The sequence below is a fragment of the Chiloscyllium plagiosum genome, unplaced genomic scaffold (assembly GCF_037043375.1).
Source record: "Chiloscyllium plagiosum isolate Xiang-an unplaced genomic scaffold, Cpla_swu_hap1 HiC_scaffold_13, whole genome shotgun sequence".
Classification (NCBI taxonomy): domain Eukaryota; kingdom Metazoa; phylum Chordata; class Chondrichthyes; order Orectolobiformes; family Hemiscylliidae; genus Chiloscyllium; species Chiloscyllium plagiosum.
Window position 1 is genome coordinate 27,881,586 of NW_028270151.1, and position 24,179 is coordinate 27,905,764.

The 24,179-nt window shown below is 41.5% G+C and overlaps 1 protein-coding gene across 1 annotated transcript in view; it reads left to right on the forward strand.

Moving 5' to 3' along the window:
- p3h2 (prolyl 3-hydroxylase 2) overlaps positions 1–24,179 on the forward strand; it is a 156,906-nt gene that overhangs the window by 103,234 nt on the left and 29,493 nt on the right. Inside the window, exons 2-4 of the mRNA XM_043702558.2 lie at positions 11,291–11,443; positions 12,151–12,340; positions 22,335–22,466. Coding sequence (XP_043558493.1) covers positions 11,291–11,443; positions 12,151–12,340; positions 22,335–22,466 — 475 coding nt within the window. The remainder of the gene's footprint in view (positions 1–11,290; positions 11,444–12,150; positions 12,341–22,334; positions 22,467–24,179) is intronic.

Sequence of the window (24,179 nt, forward strand, 5' to 3'; positions counted from 1 at the left end):
GTGAGGACTGCAGATGCTGGAGATCAGAGCTGAAAATGTGTTGCTGGAAAAGCGCAGTAAGTCAGGCAGCATCCAAGGAGCGGGAGAATCGACGTTTTGGGCATGAGCCTGAAGATTCCTGAAGAAGGGCTCATGCCCGAAACGTCGATTCTCCTGCTCCTTGGATGCTGCCTGACCTGCTGCGCTTTTCCAGCAACACATTTTCAGCTTTGTTCTATTGTATCTTTGTTCCTTTTGTGTAGTAAACCTTTGTTTTATTGCTAAAATTAGATCTGCAGCATTGTTTGCTTATCATTCAGTGAAAGAAAGCCATGTTCAATTTTTAAGAAAAAAATACGATCTATCAAATCAGATTTCAGGTTGGGATCTGACTTATCCTGTAGTAACATCAGCTATGAATGGATATTTGGTCAGAATGTTATCTTGGGGTTAGATTTCATGCAAACCCAGAGGGAAGAATATAAAAGGAAACAGAAATACCAGTAAATGTGTGTACCAGTCATACTGGAACCCAGTGATGAAGTGTAAAAGAGGAGTCTGAGCATTATCTGCCATATGCAAGTTTCATTGGTTTTTTCCTTCTGGGGAGATTGTGAACTATGAATAGTTACCATGCAGATGGAATGGAGTTCCTGATAGAGACTTTGAAACAAAAATTTTGGTAGTTGCGATAATTAATTGGAGGAAATATCTGTTCATCATCTTAGTGAATGGGTAGTGAGAGGAGGTAGTGAGCTGGAGCTCAGTGTCATTAGCACACACATGAACATTCTTGCTGTGTAATTGAAAAACATGCTCAAAGAGCAGAATATAGATGAGATCTAGGTAAGACAGATACCAGCAGAAACTGCAGGAGTGGGTAGGGGCAATAAGCAGATTCTATTTGTGAATGTTAATGGAGTCTCACCCACTCAACAGAAAGGCTGTACTTAAACTGAACAAAATACTGAGACATTATTGGCTAAAATTTCCATTAGCATATTTTCAACTCTGCCATTTGCTATTATAAGAAAGTGATTAGAATTCGTAACCAGCTGCGGTTTAACAATTGTCTCAATTTTCTTACAAGAAAAGTCTGGTGTCTGTCAGCATGCTTTTTAAAAAAAAACCCTGGTTCATTAAGCTTCTGAAGTGATAAAAAGCCAGCTATACTTATGCAGTCCCACACTAACATGATTAACTTTCAGTTATTCTCCGAAGTGGGCCAGTAGATCATTCAGTTCATGTTGATCTAGCAATGGATCAATGATGTGGCCCATCATAATCGTCACGGTGCAATTGGGTTAGAAATGCTGACCGTGCAAAGCCACGTCAGCATCCTGAGAATGAATTTCTTATTTAAAAAAAAAACCATGAAGCCCAAGTCAGGTCCAATTTGTTTCAAAAATGATGCATGCTTTTTTTAAATTGAGAAGGGTTTGGTGGGTTTCATGGTGCTGATGTGTTTATGTAGGATTCTTGAACCATATCAGTGCTGTCCAGCCAGCTGGCACAGTGTCTGCATCTTACTGTCCAAACCCGCAAGCTACAAAAATCCCAACTCACATCTCCAGCTGCGAGTAATACTCCTGAAGAAATTTTGGATTTTCAATCGTAACCAGTAGCTCAGACGCTTGCATTGCATTAGGCGCAGGAAATTGTGACAAAGCCCACATCAATGACCTGAGCAAATGATCCACGCTAATCTTCATGGTACACTTCTTCTGAAGAGCAGGGCACTTATTGGGGAGCCCCAGGACTGAGGGAGCTCTGCGCTGTCGAAGGGTCAGTTCAGGGCGTGAGCTGTTTGCAGTATCTTGCTGTATACAAATTCGCGACTGTATTTCCTACATTCTAGTTACATCATTAAAGTGCTTCATTGATTGTAAATGTTTTTGGATGCCCCCACATTATGAAAATGCAATAAAGAAGCAAGCTTTTCTTTTTCTCCATAATTTTCCATAGCAATACAAAAGGATTACATTGATTTAATACATAGAACATAGAACATCATAGCACAGTACATGCCCTTCGGCCCTCGATGTTGTGCCGACCTGTGAAATCAATCTGAAGCCCATCTGACCTACACTATTCCATTCTTTCCATATGCCTATCCAATGACCATTTAATTGCCCTTAAGTTGGTGAGTCTACTACTGTTGCAGGCAGTGCGTTCCACGCCCCTACTACTCTGAGTAAAGAAACTACCTCTGACATCTATCCTGTTGGCCATTGCCAATGGCTAGATGGGTTAACAGCCACTGTTGAGTTTGTTGCTGGCCAGGCAGATCCCAGGTTTGATCACTGCTCTTTACTGAGGAACATTCTGAGCATCCAACCCTCCCCTTGAGGAGGGGAGGCGCTGAGTGGAGAAGTTGTCTGGGATCCCTGCCAGTGACCCCTACCCCATGCTGCTTGTAAATTGTGTGATTCATTTGGGTGAAGAGAGAATATAGAATATTGGGAGGCCTGGATAAAGCAGACATGGAGAAAATATTTCCACTAGTAGGAGAGACTCAGACCTGAAGGCACAGCCTCTGAGGGAAGGGATGATCCTTAGAACTGAGATGAGGAAAAGTCTTTTATCCAGAGGGTGATGGTTCCATGGAACTCATTGCTGCAGAGATCTGTGGAGGCAAAGTCATTGAGTGTATTTAAGAAGAGGTTATTTGGTTCTTGATTAGTAAGGGAATCAAGAGTTCTAGAACAAAAGAAGAAAGATTTGATTTGAGAAACATATCATCCATGATTGAATGGTGGAACAGATTCAATGGGCTGCCAGGTCTAATTCTGCTCCAATATCTTGTGGTCTTATGAGAGGATTTGGCTTGGGTCTGAAGCCGCCACAGTTGAATAATCTTCTAGTGATTGCTGCCCTAAACAGCAGATGAGGATTGCTGTTGATCCCACCTTTTTGAAACCAGAAAGGGCAGTTGTAATGTTGAAACTGAGGCCTCACTGTCTCCCAGAGCATTGCTCTCTGAACCCTGCCTGTGATTCGTCTCCATAAATACTAAGAAGAATTCTTTAAAAATCTTGAGTGATTTCTAACCTTCATTTCATTTCTCCAGTTTGAAATGCTTTGCTTTCATCATTTATTTGTTTATTCCTTTACTCATTCAGTGAACCTTCTGGTCATTTCTATAATTGAAAACAATATCAGATCTTACTATCCAATCCTGGCCGGAATACTCCCCACTTGACTTGGTGCAGCTCTAACAGTATTCAAGAAGCTTGTGACACCATCCATGACAACACAGTTTGCTTTGACATCAATTCCGTCACCTTCGCCATCACCACCGACACTCAGTAACAGCAATGTGTACAATCTATAAGATGCACTGCAGAAATTCACCAGTGCTGTTTAGATAGCATCTTCCAGACCAACAACCACTTCCAAATAGAAGGTCAAGGGCAGTGGTTACATAGGAATACCATCAGCTGCAAATTCCCCTTCAAGCCACTCACCATCCAGATATATCACCGTTCCTTCACTGTCACTGGGTTAAAATGCTGAAACTTCTGTGCCCCAATCCCAACCTCATTGTGGGTCTACCTACAGCAAATGGACAGTAGTGTTTAAGAACTCACCACCATTTTTCAAGAGTCAGATGGCCAACGATGTCACATCATTTGTCAGATTAAATTTTCTTTAAGTATTTCACAAGGATAAAGTAAGATGTAATTGACTTTTGTCTCTGGTATTTTGTTTAAAAGCAATGATACCTGCATATCTCTGAGAAAATATGTGATTCACTAAAATGACCTCAGCGTTCAATGATTGGAATTTATTCTCTGATTGTTCTCTGGCCTATTTCACTCTGTCCCTGTTGCTGTGTAAACATTGACCATGAATGTCGCTGACAGTTTAACTATTCGGCCATGGAACATATCGCCTCAAATTCTACTTCTCTTCCTGTTTAGTGATTACAAAGAGACACATTCATTGTTGGTTCCTATCTAATGATTTTGTATTAGTTTAAGATACATTCTAGAGAGACCGTGCAAAGGGACCTGTTCATTTATCTTGCATTGTATCTGTTTTGGGAGAATTTGATGGGTCAGTGTGGAGAAAACTTTACTTGGTATCTAACCTCCTGCTATACTTCTCCTTGGTGTGTTTGATATGGATGAGCCTGATCCTTATGTTTAATATTTCCAGTCTAAGCCTCACTTAGGGATGGGAAATTGGGCAGGACATGGTTACTGCGCTGTTAGAGAAGCTTTTGAAGAAGGGAGGTAACCAAGATGCACCATTTGAACTCATGATCCTTGTAAACACACTCCATGAAGGTGTGTGCTTGGGTTGTTGAGTATTCTACAATCAGACAGAGTGTTTTCTTGACATTGTGTCGGGGGACAGCACTCTTCGCCTCCTAAGATGGAGCCCTGGATTATTGAGGGAGTGACCCACACAAGTTCAAATGTTAAAGTGAAGCTCAGCCTGTCCTTTCATTAATGTAAAAGCTCCCATGGCATAATTCAAAGAACAATACAAGATTTATCAATACTTAATCCTCAAACAACAACAGACCCGAAGAGGGGTCACTGGACCCAAAAAAATTGACTCTGCTTTCTTCTCCGATATACTGAATTTTCCCAGTAAATTCTGTTTTTGTACCAGCTGATTATTTGGCCATTTTCGCATATCTGTTTGTGGGAGCTTGCTGTGCACAAACTGTGTGTTTCCTGCAGTACAACAGTGATGTAACAAATTCAAGGTATTCCATTGAATCCCTGGGACCAGATCAGGTGTACCATAGAAGCTTGTGGGAAGTTAGGGAAGTGATTGCTGTCCCCCTTGCTGAGATATTTGAATCATCAATAGCCACAGGTGAGGTGCTGGAAGACTGCAGGTTGGTTAACCTGATGCCACTATTTAAGAAAGGTTTAAAAAAAAGTCAGGGAATAATAGACTGATGAGCCTGACATCAGTGTTGGGCAGTGTGGGAGGGGATTCTGAGCATCAGAATTGACATGAATTTGGAAAGGCAAGGACTGATTAGGAATCGTTAGTATGGCTTTGTGTGTGGGAAATCATGTCTCACTAACTTGATTGAGTATTTTGAAGATGTGACAAATGGGATTGACGAAGGCAGAGCAGGGGATGCTTTTTATATGGGCTTCAGTAAGGCATTGGACAAGGTTCTGTGTGGGGGACTGGTTAGCAAGGTGAGATCACATGGAATACAGGGAGAACTAGCCATTTGGATGCAAAGTTGGCTCAAAGGCAGGAGACAGAATGGTGGTAGGGGTTGCATTTTGGACAGAAGGCCTGTTACCAGCAGTGTGCCGCAAAGGTCAGGGCTGGGTCCACTGCTTTTTGTCATTTTATGTAAATGATTTGGATGTGAGTATAGAAGGTATGGTTAGTAAGTTTGCAGATGACACAAATTGGAGATGTAGTGGACAGCGAAAAAGGTTATTTCCGAGTACAACAGGATCTTGATAAGAGTGGCCAATGGGCTGAGATGTGGCAAATGGAAAATCTAGATTGATGACAGGTGCTACACTATGGTAGGGCAAATCAGAGCAAGACTTATACACTTAATGGTAAGGTCATGGGGAGTGTTGCTGAACAAAGAGACCTTGGAGTACGGGTTCATAATTCCTTGAAAGTGGAGTCGCAGGTAGATAGGTTAGTGAAGATGGCATTTGGTATGCTTGTCTTAATTGGTCAGTGTGTCATGTTTAGGAACTAGGAGGTCATGTTGCAACTGTACAGGACGTTGGTTAGGCCACTTTTGGAATACTGCGTGCAATTCTGGTCTCTCTACTATCGGAAGGATATTGTGAAACTTGAAAAGGTACAGAAAAGATTTTACTGGGGTTGCCACGGTTGGAGGGTTTGAGCTTAGGGAGAGGCTGAATAGGTTGGGGCTATTTCCTTTGGAGTGTCAGAGGCTGAGGGGTGACCTCAGAAGGTTTTATAAAATCAAGAAGAACATGGATAAAATTAATAGACAAGGTATTTTGCCCACGGTAGGGGAGTCCAAACCTAGCGGGCGTAGGTTTTAAGGTGAGATGGGAAAGGTTTAAAAGGGACCTAAGGGGCAACTTTTTCAGGCAGGGGGTAGTGTGTCTATGTAATGAGCTGCTAGAGGAAGTGATGGAGGTCGATACAATTACAACGTTTTAAAAGGCACCAGGATTGGTATATGATTAGGAAGAGTTTAGAGGGATATGGGCCAAATGCTAGCAAATGGAACTAGATTTATTTAGGATATCTGGTTGGCATGGATGAGTTGGATCGGAAGATCTTTTTCCAGGATGTACAGCTCTATGGCTCTATCTTTATCTTTAATAGGCTAATTCTGGTGTATAACCAGTCAGAATTTGGCCATGTGACTGCTTTATCCTGAGATCACCTTCTTCAATCTCCACCCTGCCTTGTCTTTAAATCATTGATGTCAAAACTTTGCCTGTTGAACAATTATGTTCTTCATTTTTTTTTCTGTTTTTTTTCCATAGCTTCTTTAAAAGGATTTATTTTGTGGTTATTAATGGCTAGATCATCTCCTACTGTAATACATTCCATTTGGCCTACTTCATTTTGTTCAGAACCAGATCCAACACTGCTTCCTCCTTGGATGGGAGACATAATGATCAAGAAAGTTCTGTTTAAAATTCCTTTCATTTAGCACCATGTTTTTCCCAGTCTATGTTTGGAAATTTAAAATGATGTAATATTGTTACTGGATTTTTGTTATATGTTTTTAAAAAAAAATTCTGACAGATTTGTTTATCTGTCTCTTTTTCTGTATGGAGATCCCTATAAAGAAAATCCCACAAATGTACAACTTCTCCTCTGCTTCCATTCAAGCCATGTAGATTCATCCTGAAAACCAACTGCTATGTCCTTTCTATTTAAACCTGTAAGAGTACCTTTGGTTAACATTGCCGCTGTAACTTTTCCTTCTGTCACTCCTGACTACTTAGTAAACAGGAATATTGAGAACCATTCCCATTCTGCTTTACAGCCATGGCCATGTTGACGTAAGCACCTCATTGTCCCATACGATGATTTCTACTTACAGCCTACTAACTTTAGAATTAAATGACATGTCATTTAATACTGTCTTTTGTCATTTCTGTTATTTCCTTCAAACTGGTCCTTGCAATTTTTTGTTTTCATTTTTAATGTTACTGTTGTTTTAAATGTCTTCAACCACTGGTTTAATTTCTGCTATTTTTCTGGCTTTCCGGGTGAAGATTCCAGCAAGAACATTGACCCTAGCTTTTGTCTGTGTATAACCTGTCAGTCTATAGCTAAGCAATCCTGTGTCTGCTTAGTCATATATTTTTATCTGATGTGCCATTTAGGAATCTGTTGCAGAAATAGAATCCTAGAATCACTACATGGTGGAGACAGGCCGTTTGGCCCATCAAGTCCACACCAAGCCTCGAAAGAGCATCCCACCCAGCGCCAACTCTCTACACTATCCCTGTAACCCTGCATTTCTCATGGCTAACCCACCCAGCCTGATGTGGAGAAACTGATGTTGGACTGGGGTGGACAAAGTTTAAAGTTGCACAACACTAGGTTATCATCCAACAGGTTTATTTGGATGCACTAGCTTTCGGAGCGCTGCTCCTTCCTCAGTTAGCTGTTCTAGCCTGCACATTCCTGGATGCTCTGGGCAATTTAGCATAGCCAATCTATCCTCACCTGCACACCTTTGGATTGTGGGCGGAAACCTAAACATCTGGAGGAAAGTTGTGCAGGCAAGGGGAGAATGGTGACTGTCTGTCTGTGTGGAGTTTGCTCAAAGGGTGGAATCAATCCCCGGTTGCTGGCCCTGTGAGGAGCAGTGCTAACAATGAATCCACCCTGAAGACACTGATTCCTTGATGTTCAAACATCTGACAAAGACAATAAAACACAAAGAAAAGAATAGCAAATGCACAGAGATGTAAATCACAAAGGACCGAAGCGCTGGAAAAACTCAGATAAACTGAATGAAAAGTATTCAGATAAAAATAAATAAATTGAAATCAAAACTACCATCAAGAGAGTTTCAACAGTGACAGACCTGTCCCCACCAGTTCTGTACCCCAGGGTTGTACAGTGACAGATCTGTCCCCACCAGTTCTGTACCCCAAGGTTGTACAGTGACAGACCTGTCCCCACCAGTTCTATACCCCAGGGTTGTGCAGTGACAGTTCTGCCCCTAATGGTACTATACCCCAGTGTTGTGCAGTGACAGACCAGTCCCCAGCAGTATTGTATTCTAAGATTGTGCAGTGATAGACCAGTTCCCACTAGTACAGTAACCCATTAGTAGACGTTGACAGACCTGTCCTTACCTTTTGAACACTGGTGTTAAAATATGAACTACTAAGTATGCGCAGAAAGAAAGAATTGTTAGAGTGGAGAAGGCGGCTATTTGGCCAATCCTTCTGCACTGACTGTCACAATGTCATTCTCTTGAATTCTCTGTTTAATTATGCACATTGTTCCTTTGCAAACAACCATCTAATTCCCTTTTGATGGCTTTAGTTAAATCTGCTTCCACCATACACTTGAGCTGCACATTACAGACCTTTTTTCAGTTGCAGCCTGAAAATGCTTCTTCCCTGATCACTTCCTTGTTTCTTTACTAATTACTTTAAACCTTTGCCACTTTATCCTTTTATGAGTAGGAACAATTTATCCTTGTTTAATATCTCATGTTATGCAGTTAAAGGCCTTCTATCTAGATGCATATGATTTACTTTGTCATTAGAGAGATGAGGCTGCAGGGTGACCAAGATTTGGAGCTGAATATTTAAGGAGATTGGATAGACTTTTAATTAAGAAAGGGAGAAAGTGAGGACTGCAGATGCTGGAGATCAGAGCTTAAAAATGTGTTGCTGGAAAAGCGCAGCAGGTCAGGCAGCATCAAAGGAACAGGAGAGTCGACGTTTCGGGCATAAGCCCTTCTTCAGGAAGAACACCTTTTTTAAATTAAGAAAGGGAGTCAGTATATCAATAAGAGAGAATCTTTGATTGAAAGATCAAATGTGAAATTAGCTTGGGTGGAAACAACAAATGAGCAATAACATCATTGAGAGTTATTTATAGGTCACCACATAATAGTGGAAGTGGTCGGCATGCCACACATCAGGAAAATAAATATGTGCTTTGCGTGATTACTTTATTTTAACACAGACTGGGTTAAAACAAGTCAGCACAAATGCTCCATTGATGAATTCCTGAAGTGGGCATGAGATAAGTTTTTGAAGCAGCAGCCAACTAGGAATCGGACTAATTTGGATTTATTATTCTGTAATGAGAAAAGGATAATTAATAAAATTCTTGAAAAAAAATCTTTGGGAAAAAGTGACCATAATTTCCCATTGTTAGAATGTGATGTGGTTTACTTTGAAACCAGAGACTTAAATTGATGGAAGTGATTTATGAAGGCATGGGAAGCTAATTGGCCATGGTGGATTGGAAAAATACACTACAAATATTTATTATAGACAGGAGGTAGATGCAGTTAAAAAAGGTCTATACATAGTTTACAACTAATACATATTCCCTTACACCACAAACACTCAAAATGAAAGGTAAACTACTCCTGGCTAACAAAATAAGATTTCATTAGAACAAAGTAATTGGCTTATAAGGGTGCCAGAAAAAGTAAGCTTGAAGATAGCAGTTATTTAGAATCCTGCAAAAGTGTGTGCAGGTGCACGATTGGGAAGACAATTGGTACGTTAGCCTTTATCACAAAGGTGTTTGACTGCAGGAGTAAATCTACCTTGCTACAGTTGTAGGGAGCCTTAGTGAAACCACACCTGGAAAATTGTGTATGTTTTGGCTCCCTTATCTAAGGGATACACTTGTCTCAGAGGGATTGCAACAAAGCTCATGAGATAATCACTGGGATGGCAGGATTGTTTGATGTGATCCATCTAAATTTTAAAGAATGAAAAATGATCTTATTGAAACTTACAAAATTCTTACAAGTGTGACAGGGTGGAGGTAGATTGGATGTTGCCCTTCAGTGGGACATCCAGAACAAGGGACAGAGTCTCAGAATAAAGGGATGGCCATGCAGGATTCAGATGGGGAAAATTTGAACACTCCAGGGGAAGAGTGTGCTGGGAATTCTCTGTCCAGAAAGGTTCAATCATTGAGCAGGTTCAAGACAGAAATCAATTTTGTTTTGAGGCTAGAGACATTAAGGAAATTAGATAATACGAGAAAACAGTGTGGAGCTAGATGATCAGCTATGTTCTCATTGAATGGCATAGCAGGCCTGATGGGCTGAATGGCCTAATCCTGCTCCTATGCCCAGATTTTTCATGATTTGGAGATGCCAGTGTTGGACTGGGGTGTACACAGTTAAAAATCACACAATACCAGGTTATACTCTAACCTGTTCGACTATAACCTGGTGTGTGATTTTTAACTCCGATTTTTCATGATTTTGAATATCAATCAAATCTCCTCAGCCTTCACTTCTCCAGGGAGAACTGTCCAACTTCTGCAATCTATCTGCGTGACTGATGTTCTTCATCCTTGGGACTACGCTCATGAAATCTGTTTCTCGCAAACCCTGCACATCCTTTTTGAAATACAGCTCCCAGAAATGGACACAGCTGGAGTATTGTCTAATACAAAATGTAATCTCCTTGCTTCTGTGCTCTATTCCCCATTTTAATAAAGCCCAGGAGACTGAAGAAGGGTGACTGGACTTGAAACATTAACTGTGATTGCTCTCCACTGATGCTACCGGACCTGCTGAGATTTTCCAGCAATTTCTGTTTTTGTTCTCGGATACTGGATGCTTGATTAACCAAATTCTCAACCTGTCCTGCCAACTATAATGATCTTGGTACATATACACCCAGACATCTCTCTCGCTCCTGCACTCCCTTTGAAATCGTACCCTTTAAATTGCACTGTCTCTCCGTGTTTTTCCCAGCAGAACATATCACATTATCTTCAACCATGGTCTTATTGAATGACAGAGCAGGTTTGAAGGGCTAAATGTTTTATTTCTGCTCTTATTTCTTGTGTTCTATAAGCAGTTGGTGGATGAGAGTCAATGATAGTCAATAAATGTGATGACGATGGATGGGACTTGATGCTGCATTTTTGACCACTGATTTTGTTGCTGTCTCACCAATGGAATTCAGGTGTAAGCTTAGTCTGACATAAAAGGCTTGTTTTAAAAATGTCATCAGGCAAGTTAGAGAAGGAGTAGACAGAAGTATGTGAGGTGCAGTGTGTGTTAATATGTCAGTACTAATGTGCTTTCAGCTATACAATGAGAGGCTTTATGAACACAGCTGGTAATGTCTGTAATGTTTGTTTCCAGCTCAATGAATTGGATAAAGCAGCTGCAGCAGCTCACACGTTTTTCCAGGCGAATCCTGAGCATGTGGAAATGCGGCAGAATCTAGAGCGATACAAGCTGATGAAGGGAGTTAAGGAATCTCACTTCGTCGATCAGGATATGAGGCCATACATGGTAAAGAAAGAAATACAGAGTGTGTACCAGCAAATGAGACTGGAATGTCGGGGAAATATATTGGGGGGTGCAAGATTCTGTAAAGTTAAATTTGTAAACCACCCAGTTGATTGGCAGTCATGTTTTTGCAATTGAGCTGTACAGAGAATATCGGGTTGTACCACCAATGGGGAAGGTCTGCTACTGTATAACAGTGGGGTATAATACTGCTGGGGACTGGTCTGTCACTGTACAATCCTGGAGTACAGTACTGCTGGGGACAGCTGTCACTGTATAACACTAGGGTACAGTACTGATGGACAGTCTGTCACTGTACAACCCTCAGGTACAGTACTTGTGGGGATTGGTCTGTCACTACACTGGGGTACAGTACAGGTGGGGACAGGTCTGTACCTGTATAATCCTGGGGTACAGTGCTGGTTGGAACACGTCTATCACTTGTAATACTGTTTAACCCTGATTCATGCATGTTTGTCTCCTGCAGTGACCTGAATATCACGCCGCTTCATCTCTGAGCATCTTGAGTGAACGCATCTGTTAGTCTGTCATTATGATGCAGCTAAAACTGAATATGTTTCAAAGAAAAAACATATTTTAAAGGAACAGTTTGTTTCTTTTGGAAATTTTGAACATGCTTTGTTAATTAATGATTTGATTTTGAGTTGTTTCACTGAACAAACTCTCAATCTTGTCTCATTTATATCCAGGTGGCCTTCAGTACTGGTATGAAACATTATGATGAAGAACAATATGCCCTAGCTATTGATTCATTCGAAGAGGCACTGACTCAGTACTGGGTCGCTGAGACGGAGTGCCGTGTATTTTGCCAAGGACCACAGGAGTTTGATGGTAATAATTACCCAGCCAAGAGTTTTCACCTTTATGAGCTCATCACAGGTATGACATTCTGAATGTCTCAGCGTGACTTGCATTTATCAAGCACCTTTTGAGAGTGTCCAGTTATCTCTGAACTCTTTGTAGTCGACATATTATTTTTTGAACGTTGGAAATGATTTTAAGTTTGAGTCAGGAATCTGAAGTATTTCTAGGTATTTCTAGGCCCTGACTCTGATCTACATCTACATTGTTCACAGCCTTTAAATGTAAACGTCCTAATCAGGCCAGAGATGAATTCAGTGTCGAGTGATTCGAGGAGATAGCAGCATGAAGAGTAAAGGCAGTACTAGTCAGACTGGGGTCTGTTGAAACCTTGCACAAGACAGGGACAGCTCCTTGAATGCCCCCTCCCTGCCCTGGAAGAGATCCCAATGGTTCAGACATTTGAAGTCCTCCCTTCCACAAATTCATGTGTATTATCTTCCTATTTTTGGCCTCACCAGCATGGAGTGCAGGGAGTAATCCTGAGATTACAGTCCTGATGGTCCTGCTTTTCAATTTCCCTCATGACTTCCTAAATTCCCATTTCAAGACCTCATCTCTCTTCCTATCTATAGTGTAAATACCAATATGGGCTACGACCTCTGGCTATTTACTCTCCCCATTCTGAATATCCTGCGCCTTCTCAGAGACATCCTTGACCCTGGCACCACACTATCCTATCTCAGCCCCTGAGTATAGAGTCCCCTATTATTACTGCTCGCTTACAGTTGATCCTTCCCGCTGTATAACAGTGCCGGTCATGCTGCCACTGATCTGACTGCTTTTCACTAAGAGGCCATTCACCCCAACTGTACCCAACATGGTATGTCTGTTTGAGAGGGGGAACGGCCACAGGGACTCTTGCACTGCCTATCCATTATTACTGGTGTTCCTGATGGTTACACAATACGTTTTCTTCCTGTGTAGCCCTTACTTGTGGTGTCACCAGCTCACTGAACGTGCTCTCCACAACATCCTCAGCCTTATGGATACACCATAGTGAGGCGTCTCCAGCTCAAGCTACTCCATGCAGCCAATCAGGAGCTGCAGTTGAACAAACTCATCATGGAGACTGAACGTGTCCTGGACTTCCCACATATTGAAAGAGGAGCATTCCCAGGGTTGAGTTTTCCTGAATAAACCTTATCCATGACAAACAATAATGTAGGAATCAATTACTCAACCTCACTCTCTACTCACCAAATCAGGTTGCTTTCTTTCTCACATGCTCTCTCTCTGTCTCTGTTCCTAATAAACTAGAAATCACAAAAGTAAGGCCTTTACACTGTACCTCATTTCAGACACATCTCACTCAGTCTTTATACCTGGTACCTGAGCACACAATGCTATGTCATTATTGAGTCATGAGGTCTCCTCCAGAGCTCCGTCTCCTGATTCTACTCCCAATGCCCGCCACCTCCGAAGTCACTCCATCCTGCACCCCCTACCCTTCACTCCCAGGATCACTGCTCTACTCCTGCAAGTTGTGTTGCGTTCTGAAATCTGCATGCTCCAATATTGCTTTCTGGGTATGGGATTTTCAAAACTTGCCTGATCCCAGTGCCAATTGAAATGCTGGCAGATCGACGTAGTGACAAATGTGAGTTTATACAATGTCTGCAATGCTATTGAGTCCCCCACTACAGTTAAGGTAACCTTGGCACACAGCCTGAAGTCAGGAGTCTCAGAGTTTTAAACAAATTCACCTGATGTGGGCATCACTGGCCAGGTCAGCCCTTATTGCCCATCCCGAGAGTAGTTAAGAGTCAACCACATCGCTTCAGGTCTGGAGTCCCATATAGGCCAGACCAGGAAGGACATTAGTGAACCAGATGGGTTTTTCATGACCATCGATAATGAGTTCATGGTCATCATTACACTCCTGATTCCAGATTTTTACAGAATTCAAATTTCACCATCTGCCATGTTGGGATTCAAACCAGGGTCTCAGGAACATTACCTATGTCTCTGGAACATTACCTATGTCTCTGGATTAGTAGACTAGTGATAATACCTCTAGGCTATCATGGTGGAGGCTGCATTTCCATCTTGTTGCACGACTGACCTGGAACTGCTTAGTCCTGTCACTGGCTGCAGAAGCTATAAGATTTGCTGGTGTCTGTTGATCACCATTTTATTTTGGAGAGTTGACACACCTCAGGTAATAAATCCTCTCTCATTCCCAGAGCAAGCATGCGTAGGGCTGTCCCATGTCAGTGGAAGGAAGATTGCTTTACCATTTGTCTGATAATTATATTGATATATAATCAGTAAAACAAAAACAATCGCTTTAGCAGTGGTGCAAGGCAGTCAGCAAGACACCAAATCAGATGCTTTCTCTCTCACATGCTCTCTCTCACTGTCTCTATTCCTATAAACTAGAAATCACAAAAGTAAGTGCTTTACTCTCTACCTCCCTCCAGACACATCTCATTCAGCCTTTAGACCTGGTACCTGAGCACACAATCCTACGTCATGTTTTGAGTTGTGAAGTCTCCTCTCTGAATTCTACTCCGACTGCCTGTTACCCCCGGGGTCACTCCCATTCTGCTCCCCCTACCCTTCACCCCCAGGGTCATCTGTTCTCATTGGAGAGAAGAGGGATAAGAGGGGAATTGAGAGAGACATACAAGATGATCAGAGGATTAGATAGGGTAGGCGGTGAAAGTCTTTCTCCTAGGATGATGACGTCAGGTTGTATGAGGGCGCATAGCTACAAACTGAGGGTGATAGATTTAAGACCGGTGTCAGAGGCAGGTTCTTTACTCAGAGTGGTAAGTGCATGGAATGCCCTGCCTGCCAATGCAGTTGACTCCGCCACATTAGGGAGATTTAAACAATCCTTGGATAAGCACATGGATGATGATGGGATAGTGTAGGGGCATGGGCTTAGATTAGTTCACAGGTAGGCACAACATCGAGGGCTGAAGGGCCTTATTCCGCTGTATTGTTCTATGTTCCACGTTCTAAACCTGCTCCTCCAGATCAAGGTGTAAACCTTTTGTCAGTCCTGCTGGTCTCCTTTTATGCTTCTTCACCAAGTTCCCTTTTTCTCCTATTTTTAATTGCTTCCTTGCCTGCCATGTTTGTTTGACTACACTGTGACATTTGTTCACAATCATGACCATCTTGTCCTGGTCACACTCCATTTGTAAAATCCACATAATAAATTAGCAAACCTGTTTGTGTCATCACCTTGCTAATTTGCACTGGGTTTCACTTGATCAGGAGATCCTTGTACAGTAGTATCAATTAGTCATGAACCAATCAATGTCATCAGAGAGACCTAACGTAGCAGCATATAAATGTGGAGCAGGTGTAGGCAGAGTCTAAGCCTGCTCCTATTCACTATGATCATGACTGATCTGATCCACTGTCCTGCCTACCACCGACACGAAGTTAATCAGGAGCCTATTGAATTCTGCCATAAAAATACTCAATGATTCTGTCTCCACTGGTCTCTGTAGAACTCTTCAAACTCAAGGTTTTCTGAAAGAAAAAAGTCATTTTCCTCTCCATCTTAAATGGGAGATCCTACATTTTTAAACTATGTTCCCTAATTCTAGCCTCCCCCAACTTGACAAAGTTCCTCAGGATCATTTATCTTTTCATAAGATCATCCACATGTTTCTAACTGGAATGGTTGAGTCCAGGTGCTCCACCCCCCACCTCATAAATCTTGGAATTGATCATGCAAACTTCCTCTCAACCTCTTATGCAGTTGTGTCCTTTCTTAAATAAACTGACCAGCACTGTACGCAATGCTCCAGATGTGGTCTCAGCAATACTCTAATCTAGGAGAAAAATGTCTTTTCTTTGCTATTGCATTTCCTTACTGTAAATCCCAATATTCCATTTACCTTCCAAACACTTGAAATATCTGCATACTAATATTTGTGTGCTAGGACATCCAGAACCCTCTATACCATTGAGCTCTGCAATCTCTCCCTGTCTTCAATACTATTTTAAAAAATTTCTCCTGCCAAAGTGTTCAAGTGCACGTTGTATTACATCTGCCAGCTTCTTACCCACTCACTTAACTCACTATATCCTCTTCAGAACTTAGTTTCCTATCTATCTTTGTGTCATCTGCAAATTCAGCAACCATCCCTTCATCCAATTCATGTCTATAAATTGGAAAACAGTTGAGGTCCCAGCATTGAACCCTGTGGTACACCATTTGTTACATTTTGTTAACCCTCTGGAAATCAACAGATTCCCTTTTGTCCAAGTTGCCTGTTACTTCAACAAAAATCTCTAATTTATACAAACACAATTAGTGTCATTGAGTCATAGAGATGTACAGCATGGAAATAGACCTTTCAGTTCAACTTGTCCATGCTGACCAGATATCCTAAATTAGTTTAATCCCCCAAAAATGATGACCACTCTCCAAAATGGTCTCCCTTCCTGGATTCAATGTGATCTAACCTTGCTAACGAGTCTACAACGTGGAACTTTGTCGAATGCCTTGCTGAAGTCCGTTTTAGACCACGTCCATGACCACTACTTTGTCTTCATCAATCCTCTTTATTACTTCTTCAAAAAACGCAAATATTTTAGTGAGACATAATTTCCTATGGCACAAAGTCATGTTGACTATCCCTAGTCAATCCTTGCCTTTCCAAATACATGTAAATCCTGTCCCTCAGAATCCTCTCCAACCCACCTCTAACGTCAGGCTCTCTAATTTATAGTTCCATGGCTTTTCCTTACCACCTGTCTTAAATAATGGCACCATATTAGGCACCCTCCAGTCTTCCGGCACCTTAATCAAAAGTCTCCAGCCAAGGGTCCAGTAATCACCTCCCCAACTTCCACAAAGTTCTAGGATACATTGAATCATCGATTTAATGTATTTATCGATCTTTATGCATTTTAAGATGTCCAGCACCAGCTTCTCTGTAATATGGACACTTTTCAAGATATCACTATTTATTTATCCAAGTTCTGTAGCTTCTGTATCCTTTTCCATGGTGTATACTGAAGAGAAATACTTGTTTAGTATCTCACCTATTGTCCTTTCATAAATTCATATTGACTGCCTGATTTCATTGAGAGTTTCAAAGTGTCCCGCTATAAACTCCTTAATAATAGATTTCAGTATTTTCTTGATGACCATATTAAGCTAACTACCCTGTAGACTCCTGCTTTTGTCTCCCTCCTTGCTTGATTTCAGGATTTACATTCACTATTTTCCTATCTGATGGGACATTTCCAGAATAGGGAATTTTGGAAAATTAAAGCCAATGCTATCTCAGCAGTGACTTCTAAGATCCTTGGATTATGTCCAACAGGACCCGGGGACAATACAGTTTTTACTTCTGATTTTCTCATTATTCTTTCTCTAGTGATTTGTACTTGTTTAAGCTCCTCCCTTCCTTATACCTTTTGATTCACAATATTTTCTGTGATATCATTTCTAACAATCAAGACAGCCAGAAAGTATCTATTTAATTCCTTCCCCCATTTCCTGATTTTTCCATAATTAATTCCCTCAACTCTCTTGGGGATCAGCACTCTTTCCTTAAACATTTGTTTTTATATTTCTAGCTAGCTTTCTCTCATACTTTAATTTCTCCCTCATTATTATTTTATTCTTTGTTTTTTAATATTCTGTCCAATCTTCAAATCTGCCACTAGCCTTCTCAGAATTTTATACTTTTCCATGGTTTACTGCTGACTTAGAATCTCACCAGACTGTATCTTTGCTGAGTTGTGAAATATCCTCTTGGGTTTCTGCCACTCCATTTCTCCTGACATTTTCCTGACCCTAATTCCCAATTTACATTAGCTAGCTCTTGTAAATTGAAAACTAGCCTTTGATCCCTATTTTGAATCCACCAAGCTAAAGGCAAACAAAAAAGTAATGTTATAAACAGTGGTACCTAGTTGCATTTTATTATGAGGGTAGTAATTAATCCTGGGCTGAAAATGTGTTGCTGGAAAAGCGCAGCAGGTCAGGCAGCATCCAGGGAACAGGAGAATCGACGTTTCGGGCATAAGCCCTTCTTCAGGCTTATGCCCGAAACGTCGATTCTCCTGTTCCCTGGATGCTGCCTGACCTGCTGCGCTTTTCCAGCAACACATTTTCAGCTCTGATCTCCAGCATCTGCAGACCTCACTTTCTCCTCCTAGTAATTATTCCTGTCTCTTTAAACATTGTCAGGTATAGTGTAGCATACTCTCTGCTTGTCTCTGGAGTGTGCCAGATTTGGCCATTCTACAGGGAGATTAAAATTATTCACGATCATTATCATACCTTTCTTACCAACCCCTGTAATTGATTTCTGAATAATCTATCTTGCAGTGCAGTTACTGTTGGGTGGCCTGCAATGTATTCCAAAAAGTGACTTCTTCCCTTTTACTATTTCTCATCTCAATCAAAACTGACCCTGCATCCTGCTTTTTAGAACTAAGGTTGTGTTTCTGGATTGTTCTAATGTTATCCTTTATCAAGGAGTGATCCTTCCGCCTGTTCCCAGCTGCCTGTCCCATCTTAAATGCCAAGTGCCCTTGTATATGCAGATCCCAGCCTCTGTTGTCTTGCAGCCATGCCTCTGTAATGGCTATCAGATCATACATATTTATTTCTATTTGAACTATCATTTCATTTGTCATGTTATTAATGCTCGAACACAGAGCCTTTAACTCTGCCTTGTTATCATTTTAGCACCAACTGGCCTTATCAGCTGGGATGCTGATACCTTTGTACAGTATTTCCCTTCCTGCCACTCTCTGGTTGTTATAACCCTTACTCCTACCTTGCTGCCTTGTCTCGTCCTCTGTAATTTGTCATATCGACCACAACCCACTCTATGATGTGCCACAGAGTCTGCAGCACAATCACACTGAGCCAAATCTCCTTGAACCCCAGACACTTAATGCAATTCTGTTTGTCTTGTATCAGGCAGCTTTCACATGCTGTACACCCAACATTACCACCTCGCCGCCATTCTTTATGATGTCTTCATTTTGATATTTTTAAAAGTTAAATTAATTCTTCTATCCTGTACCTTTTTAATGTACTAATTTAGTAAACCAAAAAAGCCTATAACCTCTGAATAGAATACAGTGGACTCACTAGCTTCTTATTTTCCTTTTGCTGACATCTCTTAATTATGAGGTCATGACCCAAGGCTTATTTTCAAGGAAGTTATAATTTTCTAAATTCCAGCTTTCTGTCTACAGTACGTCAAACAATCTGATCCAAATTGTTTATGATGATAAAGCAAACAGAAACCATGTGTTCACATTTGATGTTGACTCACCAGAATGTAATTGACTCCTGTTAACTCAAGCTACTTTGCAAAATGGAGTTGAATCATCCAGCTGCTTCCTTACATTGACTAGAAGGAGGTTCAGGCAAAAGAGATCCATGCTTCTGTAATCATACAAAGATTCATGTCTCCTGAGGTAATTCCTCAAAATCTGTTTTCTCTCCCCTTCTCTGAAGGAGCATTCTCAATCTTTTCGGAGAACCATGTCCTTCCCTTTGAATCCTCCCCACTTTCTCTCCACTTTCCTGTTCCTTTCTGAATGATGGATAATGAGGAGGAAATGTTTGTAGGGTGACATGAAACAGAATGACAAAATGGAGGAAAGCATAGTTAATGGGGTTCACTATGGAGAGGAGTGAAGTGATACACTGGAGGAGATGTGAGCTGAAAACAGAGTGGACTAAAATGGCAACGATTTAGATGACGTGAGTTATTCTGCCACTTCAGTTTCAGCTGTTGCAGATGAATGAGGCAGCTAGCTATTGGGGGTATCAAAGCTTTTCTTGACCGCTAGACAAGGTTATAGAGCATCTGTCTGATGGTGTCTCATCCAACTGGGTCAGACTGCATAGTCATAGAGTTACTAATAACTAGAGAATGTGGAAATGCCTCCGTCACATCATTGAGATCCCAAACAAACCAGATTGTGCCAGGAATGAGTTCAGCAATTTGTGAATTCTATTTAACATTTAGCCAACTGATTACTTAACATAGGAAAATACTTAAGACTTTTTAAAAAATTATTTCACAAGCTCAGCAGTCTGCAGAACTGTCCCTAGGGAGTTCCATTGTGTGATAGTGCTGAATGTGAATCTGGCACTGGCCAGTTATTGAGTCAACTGTTCATCCCATTCATAAAGTATACTCTCTAAGTATGGCTATATCCTCTCTTCCCAGTGCTCATTGATGTTTTCACTCCACATATGAGGTTTCCGGCTGGGACTTTTGCATATTTGCATTGGAATATTATGGTCCCAGCCCACTCGTGTTGGGAGGATCTAACATCAGAATTGACTTGAATCTAATCTCCATTAGGTGAAGATTAAAACGAAGTAAAAATGTCAATTGTTTAAAGTCATGTTTTACATTTTCTTTCAACCAATTTCAATCTTTCATCCACCTCCATATTGCCCCTTAACACAGTTCACCAGATGGGTTTGGAAAAAAAACAAAGAAGAAAGAACATTACAGCACCGGAACAGGCCCTTCGGCCCTCCAAGCCTGTGCTGATCCAGATCCTCTATCGATACCTGCTGCCTATTTTCTAAGGATCTGTATCCACTTGCTCCCTGCCCATTCATGTATCTGTCTAGATACATCTTAAATGATGTTATTATGCCCCTCTACCTCGCTGGCAGTGCATTCCAGGCACCCACCAACCTCTGCGTAAAGAACATTCTATGCATATCTCCCTTAAATTGTTCCTCTCTCACCTTGAACTCGTGACCCCTAGTAATTTTGTCCCCAACTGTTGGGGGGGGGGAAGCTTTTTGCTATCCATCTTTCTATACCTCTCATGATTTTGTAGACATCAATCAGGTCCCCCTCAACTTTGTGCCCGAAACGTCGAATCTCCTGTTCCCTGGATGCTGCCTGACCTGCTGTGCTGTTCCAGCAATAAAGTTTCAACCCCCTCAACTTCTGTCTTTCTAATCAAACTACTCCTAATCTACTGAACCTCTCCTCATAGCTAGCACCCTCCATACCAGACAACATTTTGGTGAACCTCCTCAGCACCCTCTCCAAAGCATTCATTTGCTTTTGGTAATGTGGTGGCCAGAATTGTACGCAGTATTCGAAATGTGGCTGAATCAAAGTCTTATACAACTCTAACATGACCTGCCAGCTCTTGTACTCACGACCCCGTCTGATGAAGGAAAGCATGCCTTATGACTACTTGACCACTGTATCGACCTGCATTGCCTCCCTCAGGGTACAATGGACCTAAACACCCAGATCTCAATTTTCCCCAGGGCTTTTCCATTTACTGTATAGTTTGATCTTGAATTGGATCTTCCAAAATGCATCACCTCGCATTTGCCTGGATTGAACTCCATCTGCCATTTCTCGCCCAACTCTTGAATCTGTCTATATTCTACTGCATTCTCTGACTGTCCCCTTCACTATCTGCTACTCCACCAATCTCAGTGTCATCTGCAAAATTGTAGACCGCATGAGAGAGTCACAAGCCGATAATGCAAAGCCAGGAGTTTAGCTCTGCGCTGTGGGATATTAACATTAATCGTTAATGTGGGGCCTCATTTCCTTTTGAAAGGTGCCACCTTTGATATGCAGCACCCACTTGGCATTGAATGAGGATGCCAAGTTGGATAATAGGCCCAGTCCAAGGTTAGGAATTTGCCCACAACCTTCTGTTGTGAGAGTGCGGTCTACTCTAAATGGTTACCCATCAAAATCATCTCCAAGACAGAGATGGATCTAAACCTTGGTAAAAATGCAGTAAAGAGTGCGAGTAAGATAAGGAAATTTCAGAAATAAGGTGACAAAACAGGAGAGAAAAGTAAAGAGTAAACCTGTCCAGAGCGGCAACCAGAAAATAGCAAAGAAACAGGAGGTGAGTGAGGAGTTAATTACACATTGGAATATCTCATGTTTTTAATGCAGGAGCAGGTTTGAGAAGATAATCAATTCTCTGAAGTTCAGTAAGTGGATTTACCTTTTCAGACAGTGTGCTGTCATTGTGTTATGTGATTTTTTTTTTCCCTCCCCAGATCATTATATCCAGGTCCTCCAGTGTGAACATGACTGTATGAGAGAGTTGGCAACACGAGCAGGCCGCCTTTCTCCCATTGAGAACTACCTACCCATGCACTACGACTTCCTGCAGTATTCTTACTACAAGGGTGAGCTACATTGCTAATAAAGAACAAAGAAAATTTACAGCCCAGGAACAGACCCTTTGGCCCTCCAAGCCTGTGCTGATCCAAATCCACTGTCTAAACCTGTCGCCTAATTCCTAAAGATCTGTATCCCTCTGCTCCCCAACTACTGATGCATCTGTCCAGACACTCCTTAAGTGAATCTACCATGCCTGCCTCTACTACGTCCACTGACAATGCGTTCCAGGCACCTACCACCCTCTGTGTAAACTACTTTCAGTGTGTATCCCCCGTAAACTTTTCTCCTCTCACTTTGAATGTGTGACCTTTCATTATTGAATCCCTCACCCTGTAAAAAAGCTTGTCTCTATCCACGCTATCTATACCCTTCATGATTGTGGACCTCAATCAGGTCCTCTCTCAAACTCCTTTTTTCTAATGAAAACAATCCTAACCTACTCATCCTCTCTTCATAGCTAGCACCTTCCATACCAGGCAACATCCTCGTAAACCTTCTCTGCACCCTCTCCAAAGCGTCCACATCCTTTTGGTAACGTGGTGACCGGAACTGTACACAGTATTTTAAATGCGGCCGAACCAAAGTCTTGTACAATTTTAACATGACCTGCCAGCTCTTATACTCAATACCCCATCAAATGAAAGCAAGCATACCATATGTCGTCTTGACCACTCTATCCATCTGTGCAGCAACTTTCAGGGTACAATGGACCTGAACTCCCAGATCTCTCTGCTCATCAACTTTTTCCAAAGGCTCTTCTGTTTACAGTATAATTTGCTCTAGAATTAGACCTTCCAAAATGCATCACCTCACATTTACCTGGATTGAACTCCATCTACCACTTCTCCTGCCAACTCTCCTGTCTGTCTATATTCTCCTATATTCTTTGACAGTCCTCTATGCTTTCTGCTGCTTCACCAATCTTCTAGTCATCTGCAAACTAAATAGATGGGTCTGGCTTCAGGCTTGGAACCGTTCTGTTCTGATGTGGATTCTCTTTGTAACATGTATTTACTTAAAGATGTATCAGTTTTGGTTCAATCCTTTGATATCCAGTTGTGGATTTATTTCCGAAGTCTTTCTGCATAGAAGGAGGCCATTTGGCCCATTGTATCAATGCCAGCTCTTCAAATGGGCATCATTACCTAATGCCGGTCTTCTGCCTTTTCAGATTATTTCTGTCCAAATATTAACCAAATCCAATGCCGCGTTCAATGTCTCAATTGAATCAGTCTCCTCCATAATTCCTGGCATAATCCAAACAGGAAGCGCTGAACTCCTCTAGTGAGGCAATCAGAGTTAACACTTCCAGTCTAAATCTGGTCCATATTGGACTCGCTACGGTAACTCTGTTTCTGTCTCCACTGATACTATTAGACCTGCTGAGTTTCTCTAGCACTTTATGTTTGATTTCAAATCTCCAGCACCTGCAGTATTTAGCTTTTATTTATTAATCCAGAGCTTTACTGATTTGGCTAATTAAATAAATCAAATTGTACTGCAGGTCCTAAAGCCAGGTATTTAGCTGATGGTTTTAAAAAGCATAAAGCTTGGAAAGCTGAGTGAATCCTATTGGCGAATCTATGGTCATTTGCATTTCAATTCTGTCTTGAACCTTTTGAGGACCACATTGTTCTTTCAGGACTGTTCATCAACTCAAATACACCATAATTTCTCCAATAATGAAATGTTCCAGCGAGAGACAAATAACTAATTCA